Raw genomic sequence first — 25,691 nt, forward strand, 5'->3', positions numbered from 1 at the left:
CGTATGCCCTCCGAGACATACGGTCCTTGATCGGGCAATATGTCCCGGAGCGGCATACATCGTGTGAACGGGTGTGCACAGCATTATAGATTACTATGATACTGGGCGCATCCGGCCGCCTGCGGGACTACAGTCCTGCACTCATATGATCACGAACCGTATGTCTCGGAGGGCATACGGTCGTGTGCATAAGCCCTTAGGTCTGAAGTAGACTCCTGTTCGTCCATCCTTTTGAAGGAACAGGTAGTCTCATCCCTGCCATTAGTACCAGGGTCCTAAAGGGCTAGATAGAACTCTAGGTATTCCTGCGTATGAACACACCTACCTCTGGGGTCTGTTCATACTGGTAGTTAGTCAGGATTTTGGTTAGGGTTTTACTAGGAGGTGTCCATTTTCCTTTCCTAGTTCTCAGGCCTGAGTCCCTGTTCCCCCGCTTCCCTCTTATGCTCGGTGTGGCGTTTCCCTCCCACACCGCAGCGTGACACATATACCAGAAAGTAGCCGGATCCCGTTACAGTGAATGGGGATCTGGCAGTGAACGGTGGTATTCGGCTATGCCAGATACAATTAACTGCGGCAGTCTGCTCCTCTGCTGGAACAGACTGCTGGAGTTCACAGCGCATATGTGAACCTAGCCTAAGTCTATGCATTTGTGTTGCAAATCACGGCTGTAGGGGAGATGAAACGGTCAACTTTACTCATCAGATCTCATTACATCTCAGGGGGGATAGGAGCAGGCCAAGCGAAGTGTAGAGCCAAGCCAAAGAAACGTCTCCCAGAAGCAGGGAAGATCATACAGGGTCATATCTTGATGTAGGAAAGAAAAAAAAAAAGTCTATTTACTCAAGATAAACTGTAAAGGCTGCAGGACAGGGGAAAGGAAAACCGAGAAGCATTTAAACAAGGAAAGGTTTATATGAAGAAGCAGCTTGGCAGACAGGACAGAAGAGGAGGAGTGTGAGAGCGCGGCAAGAGATCTGCGATACTGCACAGAGGACAGGCGCAATGACAGGGGAGGGATATTTAAGGAATGTCTGATAAAACCAAAAAGACTAAAAACATCACCAAGAAAACAAAGGCTTACACATACACTGAGCGGCTGAGAGGGACGGACAGGGACAGAAGACGAGAGAGAGAAAAATAAAAAAGACAAGACAGCAGACAAGTGAGGAGACAGACACATATAGAACAAAGAAAAAGAATGCAAAGGGAAAACAGGGTAGAAGAGGAAGCAATAACCGTGACTAAACAGAGGAGAAAATTAAAGATAGAGAAGCCGGCGTTCACACCGAGGAGGACAGCCACTAATCACCGCAGTCCTCACCCATCTGAATGTGACCTCAGATGACATATGGCCGGCCTGCCAAGCTCTATATAGAAGTAACATGTATACAGCATTAGTTGGGGTTTGTTCAATGCCACGGTCACATGTTACCCTTTACCTTTTTTTCTTTGTTCGCTTTAATGGTTATACAGAATTAAAAATTACTTCTTAGAAACTTTGCAAGCAACTGTTTCTATGCACTTCCTGCATGTACGACGGTGTCTTCACATGTGATCATCATGTGAGGCGACTACAAAAAGAGGTTTTGTGCAGCTCTCTGCAAAGAATACGGCAAACATATGGTATGGAGGTAATAGAGTTAGGTTCGCCTGTTCTTGAGTGGCCACATCAGGGAAGACCAAATTGAGAGGTGTCAAGATTGCCTAGCTATCAGTGATTAATATTATTCTCTGTGTAAGGCCTCCTGCACACGAATGTGTGCGCCCCGTGGCCGTGCTGTGGGCCGCAATGCACAAACACAGACCGTGGGGCAGCTGCAGCGGATACAAGTAAGGGATGAAACCCTACGGAAGCACTCAGTAGTGCTTCCGTTCTGCGCTTCAGTTCCGCATCTCCGGATTTGCAGACCCATTGAAGTGAATGGGTCCGCATCCGTGATGCGGAATGCCCACTGAATATACAGAGATAGCGGTCAGCCACTGATAGTTGTACATCAGTGATTGATAGCTTTCTCTGTGTAAGTGTGTATACATAGACAGCTATATAGATAGAACGGGGACCCCAGATCACTACAAGGAAAACAGTCCAAGAAGTGGGAGTTCCACTCACCCTGTACATAAACGTCTGAGAAGTAAAAACTCCTTTAAAGGAATTGGCCACTTTTATTTTTATTTATTTTTTTGGATTTGACTCTCCACCAGAGCCGACCTGCATACTTACCTGCTTCCCAGTGTTCGGTTCCAGCTCCTTTGCTCCCCTGCCGCACTCGGTTCCTCTGTCAACATCTGGTTTGATGCCGCTGCAGCCAAACGTTGACCACAGAGGTGACCTACTCCCCTTATATCACATGACCAAGTGACATGACGCTAGGGGAGCATCAAATTGGATGTTGACAGAAGGGGACCTGAGGGAGGCCAGGGAGCAAGAGAGCAGCGACCAAATGCCAGGAAGCAGAAAAGCATGCGTCCCTTTGCAGGTCTGCCCAGAAGAGAAGAGTGTATAATGTATAATGCTAAGATACGTCACAAAGTCTTCCCTGCACAGCTGTGCACTTAGAGGATGTGTTGCAGTTCACTGCACAGTCGGCGGCCAGGAGTGCTGCTGTGTATGGAAAACAGTGAAGGGGCTGCAGTGCTCGTCCCGCATTCTTATGATCTATTTAGAATGCAGTGAAACTCTATGATTACTACATAAACACACACAAATTTAAAAGGGATTGTCCAGCTTCATGACTCCTGGCACCCCTGTCATTCGGCTGTTTGAAAGGGCCACGGCACGCGTGCCAGAATGGTGTCCTCGTCAGTGTTTACTTGCACGCCATGTAGATTGTAGCAGCAATGCAGTGCAATTACAGCTTCCTTTCCCATTCTACTGAACAGGGTGAACAGCTGTAATGACACCGCCACAAGCTAGACAGTATGCAGGTAAACGCCGACGAGGATGTAAAGCTCGCACAAGAACTGCAGTCCCTTCAAAGAGCCGCTTGTCAGAATACCAGGAATCAGACCAACACCAATCCGATATTGATGACCTATCCTGAGAATAGGCCATCAGCCCTGCAAAACTGGACAACCCCTACAAGGATCTACCCTCATCTATTGTCTCCTTCACCCCCCTCTAGATGGTAAGCCTTCGCGAGCAGGGTCCTCTCGCCTTCAGTCACTCAGTTCATGTTTTTGCATTACGTTATATATGTAAACCCCTCTTCATATGTACAGCACCTTGGAGTAATAATAAGAAGAAATAGAAATGTTAAATCTCTTAACATTTCCTCTTTAGGCAGTGTTGCAAATGGTATCAGGGCAGCCCAGCGATCGCCTGGTCAGACGTAGCGCCACACGGGCAACCTAGACCGTCATACTGGAACAGCCCAGTTACTCCTATTGTATGGTGGATGTTTTTAACTTTTCTCTTTGTGACTTTCCAAGTGCACAGCTGGTGACGGTAACATGACAGGGTATCAGAGCTGTGTCTCGTAATAAAAAAATAAAAAATAAAAATAAAAAACTAAGATAAAAACATCCTGCACGATATGATAAATAAATATACGGATGCCCATGGCTACATTTATGAAAAACAGCAGATAATAACACAACAGATGCAAGCGTTGTATATGGACAAAGCCCTCACTCTAATAATAAAACACGAGACTCTCGGGCAATATATTTTTATCAAAACACATCTGTACCCAGCACCAAGGTGGTCTCAGTCAGACAGGTTCTACTCTAAACCTACCTATGCCGTTGGGCATCTATGTTCAGGAGGGTAGACCCTGCACATATAGTGTGTTGCTCCTAGACACCTCTATGTGCATCCAGCAACCAATGAGCGGAGGAGCACGCACAGCTATATGTACCACCTAATGAAGGTTAGATAGGAGGGGAAAAGGGCACAAAAATGCTACTCCCAGGATAATAGGAGCGCATTCACACTTGAAGGTGCCACCCCTACAATTGTATACTACAAACTAAACAAAAATCACATATGATAAATAAATATGCGGATGTCCATGGCTACATGTGTCTTGTAATCAGCACATGACTATACAGAAAGTACACAGGATAATTGCCCAGCTTTTCCCTCTACGTTTATTTTCAGAAACTGGATTACAAGTATGTATTAGGCTATTAGGCTATTTCACACTTGCCTGCCGGATCCGGCAATCCGGATGCAAACTGATGGCATTTGTCAGACTGATGCGGATCAGTCTGACAAATGCATTGAAATACCAGATCAGTCTCTCCAGTGTCATCCGGAAAAACGGATACCGTATTTATCTTTTTCACTGATTTAAAGGTCTGCGCATGCGCGGACCGGAAGAACGGATCAGTCAATGCGGCACTTTTAATGCCAGATCCGGCACTAATACATTTCGATGGGCATTCCGGCAAGTGTTCAGGATTTTTGGCCGGAGAGAAAAATGCAGTATGCTGCGGTATTTTTTCTGGCCAAAAAACGTAAGAGGGACTGAACTGATGCATACTGAACGGATTGCTCTCCATTCAGAATGCATTAGGATAAAACTGATAATTTTTTTTCCGGTATTGAGCCCCTGTGACGGAACTCAATACCGGAAAAGAAAAACGCAAGTGTGAAAGTACCCTTAATGATATCAGTGCATATATAGCATCGCAGTACCTCTCATGCTGGGCGCCGTCGGACCAGAGAACCATGGTAGTAGTAGCAGGAACAGCAGGTAGATCAAGGACAGTACGTTGTAACGAAACAGGCAGGCTGTGGAAGAAAGATGAAGACAGTCAATGTCAAAGACTCTAAAAGGTAAAAAGAAACCTGCGGCTCTCTGACTTTTGCAAAACTATAACTCCTATCATGGTCTAACTGCCTGTGGCAATCAGAGTAGTCAGGATCCAGTAAGTGATTCCAGTACATCTGTATGTGCTCCAGCGGTATCTGTGGCATGTCTTATCAATGGGGATTGGGAAGAGCCAGTCCAAGTATAAGTGTCCATATTGCCTCCTTTGCTGGCTAGATTCATGTTCCCATCGCATTACACATTGCTTGCATCCAGGGGTCATGACCCCTGCTGCTGCGCAGATACCAGGCGACTAATACTGGAACTGCTGCGCATGCGTGCTCTCCCGGCGCCTTTTATTATTATGTGCAAGCACGACCACTGATGCTGGATTGCAGGGTGGTCGTAGCCTCTAGATACGAGCAGTGTATAATGTGATAGGAAAATAAATGAAGTCAGCAAAGGAGGCAATATGGACAATCACAATACATTAGTAAGTGTCTTGTAATCACATTCTCTACATGATAAATGCAATTTACTGAAGTTAGATGACCCCTTTAACTGCTCAATTGCACACAGATTAAAAGTATTTTCTCTCCAGAATGAAGCAAGGGATCACAAAGTGAAAGCGATCATTACATTCAGCGGTGTTAGCCCTACAAGGCACGGTGCCCGATTTATCAGTGAATTTTCTAGTGACAGATTCCCGGGGCAATATAAAAAAAAAACACAGACATTGGCATCAAACACAGATGGTAATATGGAACTGGTTTATCAGCAACCACAAAACAGACACATACTGAATAAAAAAATAAAAAAAAGAGAAGTTTTAGGCGAGCAGCGAAGCTGGCAGGCGGCCGTTCACAACATACTGTTATTCTTCCAGCTAATTTTAGATGAGGCAGATGTGCACCTAATTAAAGTCCTCATTCAACTTTAGGTTCCTCAAGAGCAAGAACGTTGAAGACTGTTGTGAGATAGTCTCGACCACACGGGAAGGCTAATTTAAGACACTGGACCCAAGATAGGACTGACAGTAACATAGCCTAACCCGGACTCATACACACTGATGTATCGGGTGATTACATAGGCCATTTGTCCCAATCTCACCATATACATGCACACCCAGCTCTGTTGAGCATGCATGTTTACTTAATTTTTTATTTTTCTTACTAAACGTTTTTTCATCCTATAAAACCAATTTAAGGCTACTTTCAAACTTGCAGCAAAGGAATCCGGCAGGCAGTTCAGTCGCCAGAACTGTCTGCCAGATCAGTCAAAACGTATGCCAACTGATGGCATTTGTAAGACTGATCAGTCTTACAAATGCGCTGAAATGCCGGATCCGTCTTTCCGGTGTCATCCGGAAAAAAAGGATCCGGAATTAATTTATTTTTTCGGTCTGCGCATTCGGATCCGGCACTAATACATTCCCTATGTAAAAAAATGCCGGATCCGGCATTCCGGCAAGTGTTCCGGATTTTTGGCCGGAGATGAAACTGTAGCATGCTGTGGTTTTATCTCCGTCCTGATCACTCAAAATGACTGAACTGAAGACATCCTGATGCATCCTGAACGGATTACTCTCCATTCAGAATGCATGGGGATATGCCTGATCAGTTCTTTTCTGGTATAGAGCCCCTGTGCCGGAAAAGATAAATGCTAGTGTGAAAGTACCCTAAGGCTGTATTCACACAACAGTAAAGAAAAAATAACCATTAAAAATGGTAAAAAAAACAGTATATAATTTTTGACTATTTCATGGGCGGCTTTCTTGAACACGGCCATTAAAACCGGCTCCCTGGTTTTGTATCAGGGCTGTGAAAATGGACAAAATAGGACACGAACCTACGTACAGTATTAACCTGAAGTTTTGAACTAAGCGACTTTAGATGTAGCATCTGACGCTTGCTTCGCTCATCACCATTTATGACGAAAGCAACAATGCTTTTTCGGACCGGTTGCACTAGGGAAAGCAATTCTGCCTGACACCCCCACCAATGCTCAGCCAAGGTGTCATGCCATGAGACCCTGCTAATAGAGGAGCTGGAGCTGGTTGCAAGGTACCCATTGTGTATGCCAGATATTTGTCTGCTGGGAGGCGATCTTCTCCCTTCTCCAAGATTAAAGGGAGCGGTTTCCATATAAACAACCAACGCTCCCACTGAAGTCGAATCCAGCATCCACGTATTTGGCATGCATGCGTTCAAAATAGTCACTGGATGGAAAATCAGCTAAATATTAAACTGACAGAACAGCTGATAGTAATAGAAAATTGGAATTTATCAATTAGCAATTTTCCTAAGGCAAAACCTGGAACTGCACATGGAACATTAAATAGGAAGTGAACTATACATGTAACAGATTCCCATCAGGTCAGGATACAAAACGGAATAAAATACGCCGCTCTGTATAACATTCTAAAGCAAAGACAATAATTTTTTTTTTATTGTTGCAGACATTGCAGGGTCTTGCTACAAAGCAGCAAATGGTACCAACTAGGCCTGAGCCCCCTCTCTCCAAGGGCCACCTAGCAGCCACATGGTCTCCCTCTATGGTAGTCCATCTATGCTTAAAGGGGTTGTGCCACCATTAAAAGTTTTTTTTAAATATAATCCAGCGTGAAAGACTAGTTACCTTTAATTTACTTTGCTACAAAAATGCTAAAGTTGTGAGATATTCTCTTTACGTCGTTATAAGGACGCCCTGGTGTTTGAACTGTATAATAATGTCCACCTACTGAGGTGGTCGCACATGCTCAGTTCCATCCCTCAACTGCCACCAGCCATGTCTACTTTTAGAAGCTATGACAGTTAGGCCTCTTGCACACGAACGTTGTGTGCCCGTGGCCCTATCGCGGCCTGCATACGGGGGGTCCGCAATACACGGGCATCGGCCCGTGTGCACTCCGCATCATGGATGCAGACCGATTCACTTGAATGGGTCTGCATTCACAGAGATGAGGAACGGAAACATGGATCGGAGTGCTTCCGTGGTGTTTCTGTCCGTGCCTTCGCACGTTCTATTTTTTTGCGGTGCGGACGGATCACGGACCCATTCAAGCTTCCTCTGGCAGCCCCTCACTCTCCTTGACCGATATGGCCAAGAAAGAGGACTATGCAGGAACTTCACCCTGTCAAATCAGGAAGAGGGAGCTGTCGGCAGGGGAAAAAGGAGGAACAAGGGTGGCCTCCACCTACCCACAGTGCACTTATCTGCTCATTTGCATATATATTAAAAGTAAATTTTTCTCCAGAATGAAACCACAGATCACAAAGTGAAAGGTATCATTACATTCAGCTAAGCTAGCCCTGCAAGACATCGGGACAGACATACTACAAGACCGGTTTATGCCAATGTATCTTGATCATTTGTCTTGAAAAACATCATAACTGGCAAGATGGGGTGCCTCACATTAATAGTAAGTTACTCCATCATGCACCTCCTGCATTAACCCCACGTTGTCCATTACGCCAGGAGGGGGGTTATTATTAGGCTTCTTTCACACGGGAGTGTGCGACCCGTGTGAAATGCAGTCCGCAATACAGCAACGGGGCGCACACGCCTGTGTGAAAGAGGCCTTAATGTGAGGCACATGGCTTTCTCAATTTAGACTTCCATATGCCTCACATTATTAGTAAAGGACCCCATCCAGTATCTCCTCACATAATGGGTGATCAATTTTTTGCAAAAATAAATAAATACACATGGGATCAATGTGTGAATATTTTTTTTGTGTGTGTGTGTGAAGTATTAATTTGGTATAGAGTATTGCAATACTTTCCTTGGTATCAAACTCAAAATTCTGTTATCGTGACACCTCTACATGAACAAAAATAAACTAAGACAAAAAGAAATAGAAAAAAAATAACAACAACAACACTACTTTTTACCCTTAGGCACGGCCCAAAACCATAATCTAGTAAATGCTTTGTTGTGTTTGGCGCTAGTCCTTCGGTTAGTACCCACAATGCAGCAGTAACCTTCTGGGCAAGCGACGTGAAAGCAGCATGGGGCCAGCACACAGATAGGATGACCGGAGAAAAAAATAAATACATTTACACCAAAATAAAACAAAATATATAGCAACACAAGAATCCCAAGAGATTTCTTCATATCATCCTGTCAGGAAATGATATAGACAGTAGGAATCACAGTGTGCGTGGGCTGGAAGGGAAATGGGGGAGGTTTGCTCAAGGCCTACTACTGGAGAACAGGACGCTTGCATTTTAATTTTTTTTTGAAGAATTATTATCCAGTATGTAATATTCTTCTCGTGAGAATACAATGCAAATTGTGTGAAGTCCGTGCATGTGATGGAAATGTCATTATTCAGAGTGATTGTGAGAACATGTATGATGATAGTGTTTGTCATCTGTCATGAGTAGTGTGGAGCAAACTTGTGTTTTAAGTTCGGCGTCTAAAGTTCGGGTTATCGAAGAATCGCGTTATGGATTCCGCTACCACGGACTATAACGGAATTTAGAATCCATAACACGATTCTTCGATAACCCGAACTTTAGACGCCAAACTTAAAACACAAGTTCGCTCAACACTAGTCACGAGTACGCAGTAATATGTAGAGGCTAGAGATGAGGGAATTTATTTGGAAGAACGAAAATTATCTTCCTTGAGCGGCAGGGGCTGGCCCCGCTGGTCAAGAGACCCCTCCCTTGATTGATAGGGCCACACATCCCGCCTGGTACGGTCAATCTCAAGCCTGCGCCATGGCTCCAAGTAGTGGCGCAAGCACACACCCTGAAATGGAGCAGCGCATGCACAGTCGCCACCTGCGCTGCTCAGGTAGCTGATGCTGCTGCTACTCAGACAAACAAAGCAGGCGGGATTTAGATTTTTAAACAAATACGATTTGTAAGAGTCAATTCGCTCATCACTAGAGCAGACAGTGGAAAGGTAAAGGTGAGTGTCCTTGTGAGGACTCCATCTGCCGTTGACTATGTCCAGCTCTCAGGCACACAGAAAATTCCTTTAGGGCATGTTCACACTTGGCGGATACGCTGTAGATATTCGTCCACAGTTATTCATAGTACCAACCGCTGTACAGAGAACTGCAGCAATGCTGCACAGCCTGGTGGTCGGGAGGATGCAGAAAGGATGCAGCAGTCTCTCTCTCTCTCATTCTCAGGATTGGCGGGGGTCCCAGAGGTCAAACCCTCAAGGGAAAACCCCTTTAGACCTTACATACTGCTTATTACGCATAGATTCGCCAAACAGCTTTGTAGTTAAGCTGATTTACAAAAAATACGTCTACGCGTTGCCGCAATTTCCCATGTATTAACTGAACTGCGGTGCAGATTTTGAGATCCACAGCATGCCAATGCTCTCTGCAGATTTTATTTGCCTATTTGACCCATTGCAATCAAATCTGGGGCAAAGTCGTAGAAAATCTGCACCCAGTACAACTGCGTGTACATGTAGAATGGCTACATTTTACTGTGGCACAAAACTCACATTATGCCGTGCTCCGTTTTTGTGCAAAAAGTTTGCAACTTTTTGCCATTTTATGGCGCCGTCAACACTTTGGAAAACTGGAGGTGGTTACCCATGTTAATACAGGTCACTCTTTTTTTTCTTTTAAAGGGGTTATTCCACAAAAAGTCTTACCACGCAATGGATATGGAATTTCATATGACGTATTATTTCAATATACACACACAATACAAACATTCTTAGCTTTTTATGTATACTACATTTTCCCGTCTAGTAGCACCCCCTGCCGTCTATCCTTGGGGTCCACCTTCTCCTGCATGCATAGATGGACTGACATGCTCAGTAGCTTCCTTCCTCCTACCTCAGATCATAAGCAGGTAAAGAGGCCCAGGCACCTTTTATTCATTAGAAATGCATAGAAGTATATAGCTCTCTCTCTTGAGAAATTATGGAGGCACTGCATATTACATGCATTTCTGGAGAATTATTTTCTATGCAGAGGAGGAAGAGGTTAATAGCAGCTGATCTAGGAGATTCAGGTGCTTGATTGGCTGCTGCCCACCCACAGAAAGGAAAGAGCCTTAAAAACAAAAAAAACAAAACCTATTGTAAAATAGGTGACAAAACCATAATGGGTACCAATGCGCCAAATGTATCAAACAGGGCGTATCCTTTGCCAAGTATGGTGCAAATGACAGCAGTGCGGACCCAAAACAAAATTTCCTCCACTTAGCCTAGAAGACTAAGATCTGCATTTTATATCATGGACATCTGTAAAAGCTTCTGCAGCTAGCAGTTTCCAAAAGGATATTAGCTCGAGACATTTAGAGGTCATGGAATTTCCCCAGATAAAGAATATTTGGTAGTTTTCATAAAAAAATAATGGAGATAGTTACCGATTTCTAGCGTCAACTTTCAGGCAAAGGTAAAAACGGCAAATGGGAAAATGATAAGCACTTCTTACTGCCAGAATAGGAGGTTCTCTCTCTGTGGAGGGGTAAATGATAAGCGGCAATTCACCTTTGTATGCCAGTGCCACTTATCCAACTGGAGACAACAGAATTGGACAGGTTAAAAAAAAAATATCCAACAAGTCCAACCCCGAATTCCCACAAAGGTTCACAAAGTAGTTAAAGAGGAGCTGTCACTATGAAATGTAGCGCAATCTGCAGGCAGCAGGTTATAGAGCAGGATGATGTATAGTTTTATGGAAAAAGATTCAGTAAAACCTGTAATTTAAACATTAAAATCCGGCTATTTCTGATTTCATTGTTTACAAGTGAGACGTTATCAGTGACGGATCACTGTACAGTATACACACTTACACAGAGAATGCTATCAATCACTGATAACATCTCCCATGTGTATAACTCAGCAACTGACAGCTATCTCTGTATACATACTAAGGGTCTATTCACACGTCCGTGGTGTATTGCGGATCCGCAATACACCCGGCCGGCACCCCCCATAGAACTGCCTATTCTTGTCCGCAATTGCAGACAAGAATAAAACACGTTCTATTTTTTTGCGGAGCTGTGGCCTGGAAGTTCGAGGCCGCGCTCCAGAAATGCAGATGCAGAGAGCACATAGTGTGCTCTCCGCATCCATTCCTGCCCCATTGAGAATGAATGGGTCCGCACCAGTTCCCGATATTGCGGAACGGATGCGGACCCATTTGCGGACGTGTGAATGGACCCTTACACAGAGAATACCATCACTGATAACACCACTCCGTGTACAGTATCAGTGACTGACAGCTATCTCTGTATACACACTTACACAGAATGCTATCAATCACTGATAACACCTCCTTGTGTACAGCCATCAGTGACTGACAGCTCTTTCTGTATACACACTTACACAGAGAATGCTATCACTGATAACACCTCCCTGTGTACAGCTATCAGTGACTGAAATCTGCAAATCAGAAAATAAGAACAGATTAGAATATTCTGGTTTTAACTGGCAGATAACATTTTTGGTGACACGTTTTTCTTTTGAATGAGTCCCGTGGGAAAACTGACAAGAATAGAACATGCTGTAATTTTCGGCAATGTAATGGTGACAAATGTGCTCATGTTAAAGGGGTTCTTCGGGCTATGTCATCAATATGAGATCGGAGGGGGTCTGACCCCTGGCACCCCCCCACAGATCAGCCGTATGAGGAGACGGCGCGCACAGTGTGCTGCTGCTTAGACATAGCAGGAGGAAGAGTGACTGGAGACGGCACGTTGGTCACGTGCTGTCTGTTGTAGGAAAACGTACGAGTTTGTGTTATGAGCTCAAATCCTGCTCTAGGATGAGCTTAAGTTCACAGTACAGAACATTTCCCTGAACGCGGGATCTGATTATCCAGGGATTCCAATAGTTAGGCAATTGTTTTCTTTATCAGCGCCTCTCCAAAATGTCAGATTAAAGGGATTTACTGTACTACCTTCTGCTCTGCGCTCTACCTTGCAATGAACACTAATGGGTCTGTTAGGAAGAGCAAGGACTCCCACCCGCAGAACACTGAGGATCTGTCCTGCAGAACATCCAGGGATCGTGCCATCCAAACACCACTAGTCTGTGCAACCTCACACACTCCCCAGCTAAAAGATGATCCCTTACCCATCACACTTTACAGGTTTCATATCTGTACCTTCTGTATATACCCACAATTCACAACACACACAGGTCGGAAGCCCAGCACAAAATTGGGTGACCCCTCCCCACAGAAGCTGCACTGTTCTATAGAATATTTTCCTGGTGCTAGACAGGAAGATGGAAAATTCCTATGTCCTGTGTGTCAGGGGGCAGCTTGCCATGAGCAGTAAACCCCACCCAACAAACACCACCCTGGACACTGATACACCTATTGTAGGCCATTTGGCAGTAGGTTATTCGTTGCTGTAGGCATATTCAGTAGAGAAAAGCTGTCAGAACGTTCAATGGCCCTGACCTCATCCTAAAAAATGTATCTCCACCCCGGTCACTATGGTGTTAAACTGTAAGCCATACGACGGCATAGTATACATATAATACTACTGTGTGGTCATGAAATCCAGATACTGAGCAATATATCTTTATATATCCAATATACAGTCACATGCTGGGCCACACAGTTTTAAATTGTACCACTCATAGGGGCACAATAAAGCAGGAGTTACATGGTGATCGACACGGGCACCTGTAGAGCGACCAAGGATCGCTATTTAGCAGTGCACAAAATAGAACCACCATGGCACTTCTAAAATGCCACATCTGCAATCCCAGAACTTCAAAAAAGCCAGCCGCGTTGGATTTTGTTGCGATTCTGGGGTCGTAGAAACTTGCAAGGGATCTCTGGTCACGAGACGGGTGTTGTGGCCAAAATTGCCATGTAAACCCTGCCTTAGGCCTTATTCACATATCTGTGACCTGCTGGTCAGTGGCTCATCTGTGAAGAATCTGTGTTTGGTCCCTGTGTCCGTTTTTTACCCTCCATGTGTCATCCGTATTTCAATGCTCAGTTAAAAATTTATTTCCAGAGCATCTTCTAGTAATGATCCGTGAAACATGGACAAAACACAGATGCCAATCGTGCTGTGTCCGTGTTTTTAATGGACCCATACCCATATGTGTGTGAAGGATCTGTAAACCCGGACAAAAGTAGGGCATGCTTCCACGTTGTGGGACTCTGGGCTGTGATGCACCAGATCTCCAGTCAGCGCCACTGCTTTCTTAAAATAGTTGATTGGCGGGGGGTCAGCCCCTGGCGATCTCATATTCAGGTCCTATCCTGAGGATAGATCATCTATATGTAAATCCCGGAGAACTGCTTTAAAAGGGGTTGTCTCATCTGAGACAATGGGGGCATATTTCTAGGATATGCGTTCAGTGTCTTATAGGTAGGGTCCCACCGCTGGGACCCACACCTATAAATCGAAAACAGAGCCCCACAAAGTGGTGGTTGTAGGACTCCGGTCCAGCCATCAGCAAGCACTCTCCCCATAGAAGAGAATGGGAGTGCACTGCGCATGACCGGCCACCGCTCCCGTTCACTTCAATGGGTCTGAGGGAAATAGCTGAGACAGTGCCTGTATTTTCGGTGGCCCCATAGAAATGAAATGAATGGACGGCGGCGGCTGCACATGCACAGTGCGCCCTCCACCACTTTCGGGGCTCTGTTCTTGATACAGGTGCAGGACCCAGCAGTCGGACCAGCACCTCTCAGACAATGGGAGCATAGCCTAGCGATATGCCCCCGTTGTCTGAGATGAGACAACCCCTTTAAAACATGTGATCTATTCATATGAATCTACAGGTAGCCTTGCCCATGGGCTGTGAGTAGTACTGCAGCTTCTGTCCAGAACGGACACCTCTAAAGCTTTTTTATGGCCGTGACTATATTATGGGATAAAAAAAAAAAAAAAAAAAACACATTCACAAAACATGTATATTAAAATTTAGTTCCATTTTTCTTCTGTAGTTTACATGTATTCACAAACATTGCAGGCTGCTCAGTCAAGTTCAGTGTAAAATCTGACGGCACGGTCTGCAGCCCCTCTGTGCCATGCTAAACGCAAATCTACGTGGACCTCTTTACAACCAAATAAACCTAAATCACAAAGCTTGTTAACTTAATTAATCTTTAGGAAAGCGGAGTGAGGGGCTACAGACTGAGCAGTCAGGTGGATTTCACACTGAAAAGGAGGGGGGTGAGCAGTCTGCAATGTATGAGAACACATGCAAGCTGCAGAAGGCAAACCAAGAAAACATTTTAACAAAAAAACATTTGCCAATATGTTTTTTGCATTCTATAATAGAGCCAATACAACAAAAAGAAGGCCATAGCCTTTAGTGTGTATTGCTATCAAAAGTCAATACTACAAACTGTATCATTCGCAGGTGTAAAAGTGACGAGAGATGAGTAGCCTTTCAATCACTGCGTAAAACAGGTAGGTGCTTTACATGGAGTGCTTTCTCGTTAAAGGGTTTATCTGAGAAATTAAACTACTTGTAAGATTAAAAAAAAAAAAAAGCAAGCAAGCATTACTCACCTGTTGACTCCCCTTCCGCTCTGGCTGTCCCCACCAGTCTTTGCTTGCTTTCCTGATGAGATGATGCACTGTACATATCAGCATGCACAGCACATGATCGCTGAGGTCAGTGATTGGCTGCAGTGGTCACAAATGTATGGCACACCATCACTAAAGGGAAAAAACTGGCGGAGACCACCGACGCCAGGTTAGTGAAGGATTAAATTGGCGAATAATGGTTGTTTTTTGTTTTATAACATGTCCTGCAGCTAGTGTCATTTCTTAAATCCCGGACAAAGCCCTTTGAGTTACACAAATAGGAAGAAATGTATTCTGCGGATCACTGCTTCGAGGGCATTCTCGCATACCTCATTATTTAAAAAACAAAACATACTTTTAGCAAATATTCTTATAAAAACCCACCCTCAAGCTATACATATTTCATAGTTCAAGTGAAAACTGCTAATATTACATCTGGCTGACAATTATACTACCACAGCACTATACTAGCAATGGAAAAACTGATTAATGACATTATTCCGAGAACCCTATTAAATTACCTTGTGGGTGGTGATGCCTAAAGATTAGGAGGGTTGGCCGCAATGTTGCAAAATTTCTGTAAAGCCATAGACACTAGTGTGTGATGGCATAAAAACCTGCTAAATTGCCTTATTACCCCCCATATCCTACTGCCTATGGGTAGAGTTATAAGTAATCCCTGGTGTAGCCTTTCTAAAATGGTGCTACTGTGCATGCGCTGAAAGAGGTCAGCGCAGGAACAGGTACACAATGTCCATTTGCTTCCCCTGGATGTCCTGAATTGGTGCCTTTGCCGACTTCTCAACCCTACGATAGGTCAAGCAGTCAGGCGCAGTTCCAGGCAATGGGAAGCAATGGGCATTATGCACCTGTGCCGGTATCGGCGCCGACTGCTTCACCTATTAAATATTTAAATCCTGCAGAACGCCTTTTAATTTAAAAAAAGTTAGAAAAACATGGCTGCCTTCTTTCCTGGCCTGCCTTTGGTAATACAGGGGTTTTCAGGGTTTTTAATATTGAGAGTCTATCCTCAGCCTCATCAAGGGGAATGCTGCTCAGCTTCAAAGGGAACCGGTCATCAACTTTATGCTGCCCCTACTAACGGCAGCATAATGTAGAGACAGGTGACATGATTTCAGCGCTCTGTCATTTATAAGTTAAAAGTAAGTGGTTGCCGAGAACCAACATTACAATCATTGCAGACTGGGCCTGGAAAAGAGTCACGGCCACCTGAGAAGAGTCCTGGTTATTCCTGCTCTCCTGCCCACCTGGTGATGACTGACTGTCTTCTACCTAGTTGTCTCCCTTTCTCTCTAGGAGAGAACTGCCAACCATCAGCAGATGGACGGGAGAGCAGGAGATTATGAATACTCATATATATGTCGGATCTGTCCTTCCACTATTTCGCCGTGCCGCCGGACCGCCGCTCCGTCCCCATTGAATATAATATCATTGGGAAGGGTGGCGGAGCTCCGGTGCAGCACGGCAGTCCACGACGAAAGGCCGCCGGACTAAAAGTCCTGCATGTCCGACTTTTTAGTCCGGCGGCCTCTCACCACGAACTGCCGTACTGGGCCGGAGCTCTGCCCCGTCCCTATTATAGTCAATGGGGATGGAGCGGCGGTCCGGCGGCACGGCAAAATAGTGGAAGGACGGATCCGACAGGGTGAACAGCCTGTCGGATCCGTCCTGCCGCAAGTGTGAAAGTAGCCTAAGATGCCGGTTCTCAGCAACCACTGACTTTTAGCTCATAAGTAATGACAGGTACCCTTTAAAAGGGGTTCTCCGGGCATTTAATATTGATGACCTATCCTCAAGATAGGTCATCAATATCAGATCGGCGGGGTCCGTCACCCCCACGATCAGCTGTATAAAGGGAAGGCGCGTGCAGTACGCATGTGCAGTCTCCCATCTCGCTTCCTGCTCGCTGCTGCTTTGCCATAGACATAGCAGCAGGAAGAGAGAGGGGAGATGGCACGTGCACACTGAGCGCCTTCCCTTCATACTGGCGATCAGCGGGGTTGACAAGTGTCGGAAGCTAAGCGGCATTAAAGCTGAGCGGCATTCTCTTCGATGAGGCTGAGCTGCAATGCCACACACAACCCATTAAAAAGAGCGGCGCTGTTTCTGGAATAGAGCAGCCATGTTTTTATTATCTTAAACAACCCCTTCCAGACCTTCTCATTTATGGTGATCTGGAGAAACACTTGTCACTCCACAGTGCTGAATGTGTTAAGTGTTTTCTTGGCAACTTGAAGCATCAGTTATAGAATTAACAGCTTAGGGAATCCCTTGCCAAGCGGAGGTTGCCAGTCATGGATCAGCATCAAAGAGACATCGCACTGGCCTGGTTGTAATAGGCAGCTGCGTACGTGGCCCGTTCCTATAGCTTGCTTGGGGTATGAGCAGGTATAGGATATAAGGGCAGTAGGTTTAATTCTACAACATGGTCAGCCGCAGGCAGATAAGCGAGGAGGGCGGAGGTTCAATTGCTGCACAGCGTTGATTAAAAAGGAAATTTGCACAATGTAAAAGGGAAATATGACAGAAAGAAACCATTCTGACCGGGCACCAGATAACCAAGGAGTGAGCAATGAAGGAAGGGGATTGCGGAGGGGGCTAGATTATAAAAAGAGCCTGGAAGATAAAAAACATTGTTCGAGACAAGAACCGTTCAGTAAAGATTATAGAGATACTACAAAGGAAGGGTGAGTAATATCACAGGTATTTCTTTAGGAAGTGATGAGAAGTTCTGTAATAGGGAAAATAAAACATTTACCAAGCAAGTGGTCAAGGAGGGATGCTTCATGACTCTGGCCACGTTCTGCATGGTCAATGGCACATGGGTCTAAAATACTGCTAGAACCTGCACATGAGTGATAAATAGCTGCAGGCGCACAGCTCTGGGCTCAGATAGACTCATACATTATTAGATATGGGAGTTATGAAGTCCAATCCAGGAAACACACTCTGTGATGGCCGCATTTTCGGGACTGAACACTGCTCCTATGATCTGAACTCACAGCATCATCATGACTTTTTTTTTTTTTAATCAAATCGTTTTTATTAAACCAATAAAGACAGAAGTTCACAGATCAATACAATGTCTTTTCTTACTTCGTCCACGTCACGGACTCAGAGTACATTGGTATCAAGTCAGTACCGACACATTCATGAATCAAGTATCTGCATGTACTATATAGCCATATGTAAAACAATAGACACCAGGCATTATAAATGTCTAGACCCTCCCAGAACCCCTCCCGCCACCTCCCCCATCCCAACACCCCCCCACCCCCCCACCCTGTAAACTAGTCTTGTATCGATCTGAGCCTATATAACCACATGGGTATGGGATAACCAATCACTCCACAGTTTGTCAAACTTTTGAGGACACCCTCTTTTCACATACACCCCTTTCTCTAATATCAACATATCATGCACCTTCCTCTCAAACTCCTCCAATGTAGGCGGACTTCCCTGGATCCATCTCATAGCCACCAGCTTCCTGGCCACATACAACAACCGTCCAACAGCCACCCTGACCGATTCATTCCCTCCAATCTCAGACACATATCCCAATACACATACCTTAGGGTCATTTTGAATAACTAACATCAATTTACTATTAATCATGCTCCTTACAGCATCCCAATATTTCCCAATCACCGGACAAGACCACAACATATGCAGCAAATCCGCACCATCTTCCATACATTTCGGACATCTATCATCAGGTCTTACACCCACTTTTTTTAGGAATACCGGTGTTTTGTACACTCTATGTATGATAAATAATTGGGACAATTTACCCTGTTCACTCAAGGACACCCTGGGGACACCTTCCAGTATATCCTCCCACTCATCCTTAGACATACCGCCCAAGTCTGCCTCCCATTTCTTCATTCTCGAGAGCGGAAACCCCTCCAAGAATTTACCAAGTAAAAGAGCGTATACCTGTGATATCAGCCCTCTCTTCCCTCCCCCTGTCAGAAGGACAAGCTTATGAACTGCCTCCATTTGGGCTATCACACATCCTTTCCGCAGCGTGACCTCAAGAGCATGCCTCACCTGAAGATATTTATAAAACCATCCCTTAGAGATATTAAATTCCTGCTGCAGAGTCTTAAATGATTTACATATCTTGCCCTCAATTAACTGACCAATTCTCATCACTCCCTGAGCTTCCCAACCTCCAAGTCCAGACAAGTTAAGAAATTCAGGCAATAGATGATTATTCCTAATAGGGGAGAGCTCACTGATTCCACCCACACCTCTCAATTGCTTCACCCTTGCCCAAATCTTTTTCATGAGTTCGATAAGAGGAATTTTCCCCCTCTCAGCATGCATACCTGATCCTTCCAGAATACCCATGAGGTCCCTACTACCCAACCAATGCTGCAAAATCTGTCCAGTCATATCCGGCACCTGGAAACTAATCCATCCCTTGAAATGCTGACACTGGGAAGCCAAAAAATAAATCAATGCATTAGGAACCGCCAGGCCTCCTTCAGACTTAGCGTACTGCAATGTTTCCAATTTAATCCTAGCCTGACCGTACTTCCAGATAAGATCCCTAAAAATAGAGTGAATTTTCTTAAATCTATCTAGGGGGATCCATACGGGAGCATTATTCAGTATGTAGAGCAGCTGAGGCATCATAACCATTTTTAACAGGTTCACTCTACCCACCACAGAGAGAAATAGCCTACACCATGACCTCACCTTAAGCCTGAAAGTAGCCAACAACGGGGACAGATTGAGGACCTCAAAATCCGAAAGTCTAGGTGTTATAAACAGTCCCAAGTATTTAAATTTATCCACCCAGGGAACCAAACTATCTGCTTGTCTACCTGACAGGGCCTGCCCATCAATTGGCATCAGAGAGGATTTTTGCCAATTTATCCGAAGGCCAGAAAAGCCACCAAATCTATCAATCAATGCCATGGCCGCATCCAGGGATGCCCCAGTATCACCCATAAAAAGCAGAGTGTCGTCTGCGTACATAGCCACTTTGTTGTGTAGCCCACCATATTTAAATCCCAGTATATTCGTTGATAGACGAATATGTGCCGCAAGCGGCTCTATTGCAAGAGCAAATAATAAGGGCGACAAAGGGCATCCCTGCCTGGTGCCCCTGGTCAGGGCGAAACGGTCCGACAACCCTCCATTGGCTCTAATTCTCGCCTTGGGACTAGAATACAGGACCTTAACCCACCGAAGGAACCGCTCTCCAAAGCCCATGCTTCTCAAGACCCCCCACAAGTAACTCCACTCCACACTATCAAATGCCTTGGCGGCGTCGAGAGCCAGCAAAGCCCTATCTCCACTATTATCTGCCGGGATACTCAGACTAGTGTACAACCTACGGAGATTAATAGCTGTCGATTTCCCAGGCATAAACCCCGTCTGGTCCGGATGTACAATAGTCAGAATCACCTTAGACAACCTGTTCGCCAACACCTTCGCCAGGAGCTTAACATCAGCCGTGAGAAGCGAGATTGGCCTGTAGGAATCCGGAATTTTAGGATCCTTCCCAGGTTTAGGTATAACCACAATTATAGCTTCCTGCATCGAATGTGGTAGCGAACCTGCCTCCAATGAGTGCTCAAGCACCTTAAGTAGTTCAGGAAGTAGTATCCCCTGCAACCTTTTATACACCTCTACTGGGAGTCCATCGGCTCCAGGCGCCTTACCGTTCGCCATATCCCCAAGCGCGGCTTCCAGCTCCTCAAGTGTAATTGGCTCCTCCAACCTTTCCCTATCCTCCTCTGACAGCTCCGTCAACTGTGCCTCCCTTAGAAAATCATTCAGTGCCTCTTCAGAACTAAAACCAGTGGAAGCATAAAGAGATACATAAAAACTTTTTAGAACATCTAAAATTCCTTCAGTGTCCTGCCTATTGTTCCCCAAGTTATCTTTCAATTCCTGAATACATGAGGAGCCTCTCTGAGCCTGGGAAACCACCGACAATAAATGTCCCACCCTCTCACCCTCTTCAAAGGATCTCTGACGATAAAAACTCTTCTTTCTCTCTGCGGCCTGCACTAAATGACACCTCAGCTGCTCCTGAGCTACCGCCAGCGCCTCACTGTTACTCAGAGTGGGAGATCTACTAAACACTCTCTCAGCCTCCACCACTAGGACATGTGCCTTAACATCCGCCTCCCTGGACTTAGATTTGTGCCTGCTAATTTCTTTCATCAAGACTCCCCTCAGGAATGCTTTCATGGCGTCCCAGACCCCCGGTATGGAAGCCGTCCCTGTATTGATAGCAAAAAATTCTTTAATCTCCAGAGAGATCCCAGACAAATCGCCCAACACATTCAGCCAATGTGAATTACACTTCCACAGCCTAGGTCCCTGTCTGAGCACTCCCAGGCACAAGTCAATCTGCACCAGAGAGTGGTCAGACAGCGACCGAGGATGATAGACAACATCTTTAACCAATGGCAGCATAGCATCATTAACAAGGGCCATATCAATACGCGATAACGAGTGGTGTGTGGCTGATCTACACGAGAATTCCAGCTTATCAGGGTTACGCAATCTCCATACATCATGCATCCCTACTTCACACATAATATCTCTGAGAGCCCTACTCCCCGGTAACCCACCTGCTCCTTCCACCCGACATCTATCCAGGGAATCATTTAGCGTGCAATTGAAGTCCCCAACCAATAGCCACGGCAACCCAGGAAAGTCCGCCACAAAATCCATAACCTCTCTCATCAATGGGGAAGCAAATGGTGGGGGCACGTACACGGAAACAAGCACCATCTGTATTCCATCCACCTTGCACACAACACACACATACCTGCCATCAGCATCCACACAATCCTGCAAATGTTCATACCTAATGCTACTATGCACAATCAAGCTTACACCTCTAGAGTGAGAGGAATGAGTTGAATGTAACGCATGGATCACCCAATTTTTACTCATCCAGTGTAGATTATCTCCAGTCAGATGCGTTTCCTGAAGGCAACATATCGCCGGCTGAAACCGCCCTAAGTATTGAAAAACACACTGTCTCTTCCGTGCATCTGCCATCCCTCTCACGTTCCAACTTAAAACTCTAATCACCTGCGACATGGTAAAACTTCAGACCATATTTGAATCCCCTACCCCACTCAGACTTCCTCTGCGCACAGTACAAGACCATAACCCTTCCCCCCAACTGCCCCCCCACCCACCCATCCCCCTCCCACCCTCTCATAACCAATTCACTGTAACAAGGGAAAGCTATCCCTTTGATATCAACCCCACACGTTAAAACAGGGCAATCCAAGAGCACTTTGCCCCTCAGCATATAACCACCAAAACATATTTTAACACAGTTCCTCAGGTAGAGAATCCTCCCCACATCTGAGAAAAACATTTTCCTCCCTTATCTACCAACTCCCTCCACAGGATCTACCTAATGGTAGCATTACATAATACACTCCTTAACTGGTGCAACCTGTATAGCAACATTAGAGTGCAAATGCAAATAAAAATTAAACATAAGAGACTGTATCTTGGCCTCCTTCAAGTATTCTGGGCCCCACTTCTCAGTTGTCGCTCGTGGACGTCCAGCCACTGCGCCGCCTCCTCTGGATCTTCAAAAAATCTGGTGGATCCCAATGCTACAACACGCAATTTAGCAGGAAACAACATAGCATATTGAACTTGTAGATTTCTCAACCTTTTCTTTATGTCCATAAATCTGCTCCTCCGCCGTTGTACTTCGTTGGAATAGTCCGGAAATATGGATACTTTCACCCCATTCAGGACCATCTCCTCATTGTCCCTTGATTGCCGCAGGATAGTGTCCCGGTCTTTAAAATGCAGGATCTTCGCCAGTATAGGCCGAGGTGGTCTGCCTGGCGGAAGCGGCCTCATGGGGACTCTGTGCGCCCGCTCCACCGCATATAGGGACGACAGACCTTTCTCATGAAATAACTGATACAACCATTTCTCCACAAACTCTGTAGCATTGTCTCCCTCCGTTTTTTCTGGCACTCCAACAATCCTCAGGTTGTTCCTTCTGGACCTGTTCTCCAGATCGTCTGTTTTAGCATATAAAGCAGCTATGTCCTTAGCAGTTGTTTTAGCCGCCATTTGTAGAGGCCGAACCTCATCTTCAATAGTAGACACCCTCTTCTCCAATTCAGAGGTGCGCTCAGATATCTTATGGAGGTCGTGCCTAATTATAGAGACATCCGACCTCAGGCTACCAACTTGAACAGAGAGCACCTTCAGGGTACTGTTACAGCTGGCCACCGCTGCCATAATGTCCTTTAACGTGGGCTCTTCACTAGCCGCATCTTTGAGGCCTACCACGCTGGGGCCTGGGCGTGCAGGGTTCAGTGGGGGCCACTCCGCCGCATCCAGGGCCTCCCCCTCAATGGATCCATCCTCTTGGTCAGAGGAATCATGCACATCAGCCTCCTTCTCCTCTGCCCAGTCACCCACAGCGCTATCAGCACGCACAAACTTGCTCAGCTTTGCGGCCGCACTCTGGCTCAGCTTAGACTGTAGGGCCGGCCCCTCTTCCTCCTCGGCGCCATGCTGGCTCACCTCCGGCCTGTCACATCGCGGCCCTTTGCTGGATTTTCGCGGCATGTCGGAGCTCTCAGAATCACCTCCGCACTCTCCGGTCTCCTCTCCCCCACCAGGTAGGAAAAACTAGTCGAAACGGACGTTGCCACCACAATAAGATCAGGATACCGACAGGAGCTGCGAGCGGTGCGTCTTACTCCATGCGCTCTCAGGCCACGCCCCCCCGCATCATCATGACTTTTGATACTGCGAGTTCCTGCCCAAACGCAGGTCTACTCTTCTGTACTCACATAATGCCGTGAGTACAGCAGACAGTGTTTGGTCTGAAAAATACGGCCATCATACATAGGGTGTTTCACAGATCAAACACGCTCGTGTCAAACTGGAATCATCCGATGCAGTTTGAGGTAGGTTTATGAGCCAAAGTCAAGAGTGAATCCAGGAGGAAGGAGAAGTAGAAGGATATGGCAGTTTATCTGGCTGAAATATAGACGGCAGCAAAATTGGCACCAAAACATCTGCAAAGGGAAAAATCCATGGCAGTAATACACATAAGGGTCCATTCACATGTCCGCAATTTCGTTCCGCAAGGAATTGCGGACCCATTCATTTCTATGGGGCGGCAGATGCGCACTTCCGGGTCCGCAACTCCGATCCCGAAAAATATAGAACATGTCCAATTCTTGTCCACAATTGCGGACTTTCTATTAAGTGCCGGCGATGTGCGGTCCGCAAAACACACACGGACGTGTGAATGGACCCTAAATTGGTAAACAGTGGGTTAAAAATCTGCAGTACATATCAAGGTATGTATGGATCCAAAATCTCACAAATCTTCAAGCTCAACTTGTATAAGAAGAGCTGTGAATTTTTTGAGTGGCGCCTTCATGTTCCTTTGACTGTATGACCAGCCTCTATGAAGGACTCGCCAGGTTCTCCATGGAAATAGAAGCCTACATCACTAATGCCATCCTATTATCCTTAAACTGATCCATTCTGAAGGAAACGTGCATCCACCTCAGCCATGAAAGGTAATCGGCTAACAATGAAGATAAACTCTCTTGTGGTCGACATAAAGCACGCTCCCACTTAAAAGGAACAATGGTGCACCAAATATTCTGATCAAAGACCGGCTAAACTACTGAGAGTTATCAACCTGCAGTCCTCCAGCTAGTAGTGGATGGCAACAGAGGTCAACCGCAGAATCTCAGCCCCAAGTCCATCTTCCTTCCACGTGCAGTCAAGAAGCCAGTGATATATATTTGGATTATCAGGATGCAGAGGTTCATACGCATCATTACAATCTGGGGCTTCTGACCTTGTCCTGGAGGATTACTGAAGAGAAAAAAAAAACCTTACTGTCAACAAGACCTATGGACTTCTTATACTTTACGGAGCCCTATGAGCATTTACAGAGTCTTTTAATGTACTGAAAAATAGTTGTGCAGTAGTGACCCCCCCCCAGTCCATTGGGAGAAGCAGTGGCGAACTACCCAGTAGACCTCTTAATCATTTCCAGGTAGGAGTCTTCATCATCACCCAATCTTCAATGGATGAATCAGAGTGGATTCAAGGAGCATTAAAAGGGTTGCCCCACGAAAAGTATTCTATATTTTTAAAGTCAGCACCTGGATCTAAATACTTTTGTAATTTTAAGTAATTAAAATTCTGTATAGCCATTGAATCATTCAATAAAATGCATTTGTATTGGCCACTGGCTGTTTGTTCTTTTCCTTATTTCTTTGTCCACCTGAGGTGGTCACACATGCTGCTCCACAATAGGCTGTGAGCACTCTGTATCATGGATGGGTCCGCATCCGGCAGATACGACCAAAAATAGGGCTTCACCTATCTTTTTGCAGCGCAGAGGCACGGATAGAAATCTTTACGAATTGTTTCT

The 25,691-nt window shown here is 45.5% G+C and overlaps 1 protein-coding gene across 2 annotated transcripts in view; it reads right to left on the reverse strand.

The window, feature by feature from the left end:
- PIEZO1 (piezo type mechanosensitive ion channel component 1) overlaps nucleotides 1-25,691 on the reverse strand; it is a 184,309-nt gene that overhangs the window by 129,785 nt on the left and 28,833 nt on the right. For both annotated transcript variants that reach the window (XM_044270505.1, XM_044270506.1), the window contains exon 2: nucleotides 4,643-4,738. In XM_044270505.1, the coding sequence (XP_044126440.1) occupies nucleotides 4,643-4,738 (96 nt within the window). The remainder of the gene's footprint in view (nucleotides 1-4,642; nucleotides 4,739-25,691) is intronic.

This window comes from Bufo gargarizans, chromosome 10 (genome assembly GCF_014858855.1).
Source record: "Bufo gargarizans isolate SCDJY-AF-19 chromosome 10, ASM1485885v1, whole genome shotgun sequence".
NCBI classification, from domain to species: Eukaryota; Metazoa; Chordata; class Amphibia; order Anura; family Bufonidae; genus Bufo; species Bufo gargarizans.